The sequence below is a fragment of the Castanea sativa genome, chromosome 7 (assembly GCF_040712315.1).
Source record: "Castanea sativa cultivar Marrone di Chiusa Pesio chromosome 7, ASM4071231v1".
Taxonomy (NCBI): domain Eukaryota; kingdom Viridiplantae; phylum Streptophyta; class Magnoliopsida; order Fagales; family Fagaceae; genus Castanea; species Castanea sativa.
The window spans coordinates 25,081,933-25,083,497 of NC_134019.1; the positions used below are offsets into that span (position 1 = coordinate 25,081,933).

A 1,565-nucleotide genomic window follows, 5' to 3' on the forward strand; every position below is an offset into this window, starting at 1 on the left:
TGTCAACTTAATAATTATTATAATAAATTTACAAAAAAATTCACACAAACTTAGGGCCCGTTTGGTGAGTAAGTTTGAATAATATTTTTGGATGTTTTTAATATACGTGTGTGAATGAAAAAATGTATAAAAATGTGTGCTAGTGTGTTTAAAATGCTTAAAACTATTCTTGAAATAGCCTGCCAAACCGGCCCAAATGATCTTATAACTAAGATATGTTGTTTGCAAAAACACCTAAAGCCTTTTAAGTAGCCTATTGATAGTGACACTAATTATGGTGGCTGATATACATGATTTGAACTCTACTTCTCAATTCCTTATCATCTATTTTCATGTGTAACACCTAAAGCCCCCTCAGTAGCCTATTAATGGTGACAATGACCCCTATTATGATGCCTAATATATGTGATTCAAAATTCTACCTCCCCATGCCCATCAATATCATCTACTAGATAAAAAGAGGTAAATGAGGACAGAAAAGTCAGAAATGAAGGCCGAGGGGCAAGCTTGAGATTATATCAAATACATAGCCCATTGTTAATCATCTCAGTGCATATAAACAGGACTTGACCACTTCACACATATAAAAGAGTCAGAACCAACAACAAAACACATTCAGAGTGAGCCGAAGGCAAAGCAATAGCTCTCGCAGCACTCATTGCTGACTGTTCTGACCAAACACTACAAAATGCAACCATTGTAGACAGAAACTAATAATTCTTCACTTCTCTTTCCAGATCCCAAATCAAATCTGAGAAAAAAAAAAGGGAGAGAAATTTTGATGATGGCAAACCAATTGGAGAGCTTGGTACAGTCGATAAAATCGAAGGTTCGAGCTCTGAAGAAGAACAAGAAGCCATACGTGAAGATGGACAAGAGCTCGAGTGTCAAGGTCGAGATCCGTAGCAGGAAGGCTCGAAAGCTCATCGACAAGACACTCAAGGTTGCTGATCAACCTGGGAAGCGTAGCCTTTCTTAATTTTCATACCTTTGTATATGTGTTTTAAGTTTAAACGATACATATTAATTTGCATGTTGTCTTGACTCTTGCTCTGTTTTTGTGGGTTTTATCTTTGTTTCGTGGGTGGTGGTCTTGTTGTGCCTACCGATTTCTGTGTTTTTGTTTGTTTTTAAGGTTTCGAAACCTTTGGAGAAGAAAACGACGCAAGGGTTTGAAACCATTTTGGAACCGTTTCGGATTGGCTTATATATAAGAAACAATGATTTCTTCCTGATTATATATATCTGATGCTCATTTTTTTATAAAAGAAAATTTCTTTTTAATAGGAAATATATTGGAGATAATGCGTTTGGTATCTACGTTTATAGAATAGTTTATTAAGAATTAAGCCATAATCCTTGTTATTTAATCCATATATCTGATACTCCATTTATTTAATCCTTCCTACTTAATTGAACAAGAAGAATTAAGCCATAATCCTTGTTACTCAATTGTCACCTCCTCATTTTCTTCAACAAAAGCATCATGGGCTCAAATACTTTTTTTTTTTAGTTTAACTATCAGATTATCAAGTAAGGACAACAATATGAATTAGTAATGAAAA

General features: G+C 34.5%; 1 protein-coding gene across 1 annotated transcript; it reads left to right on the plus strand.

The window, feature by feature from the left end:
- Positions 1–583: 583 nt before the first annotated feature.
- LOC142642571 (uncharacterized) lies at positions 584–1,238 on the plus strand. Its single transcript, XM_075816953.1, has one exon. It carries the CDS (start codon positions 782–784, stop codon positions 977–979), a length of 198 nt encoding a protein of 65 aa, XP_075673068.1. The 5' UTR covers positions 584–781; the 3' UTR covers positions 980–1,238.
- The last annotated feature ends 327 nt before the right edge of the window (positions 1,239–1,565 follow it).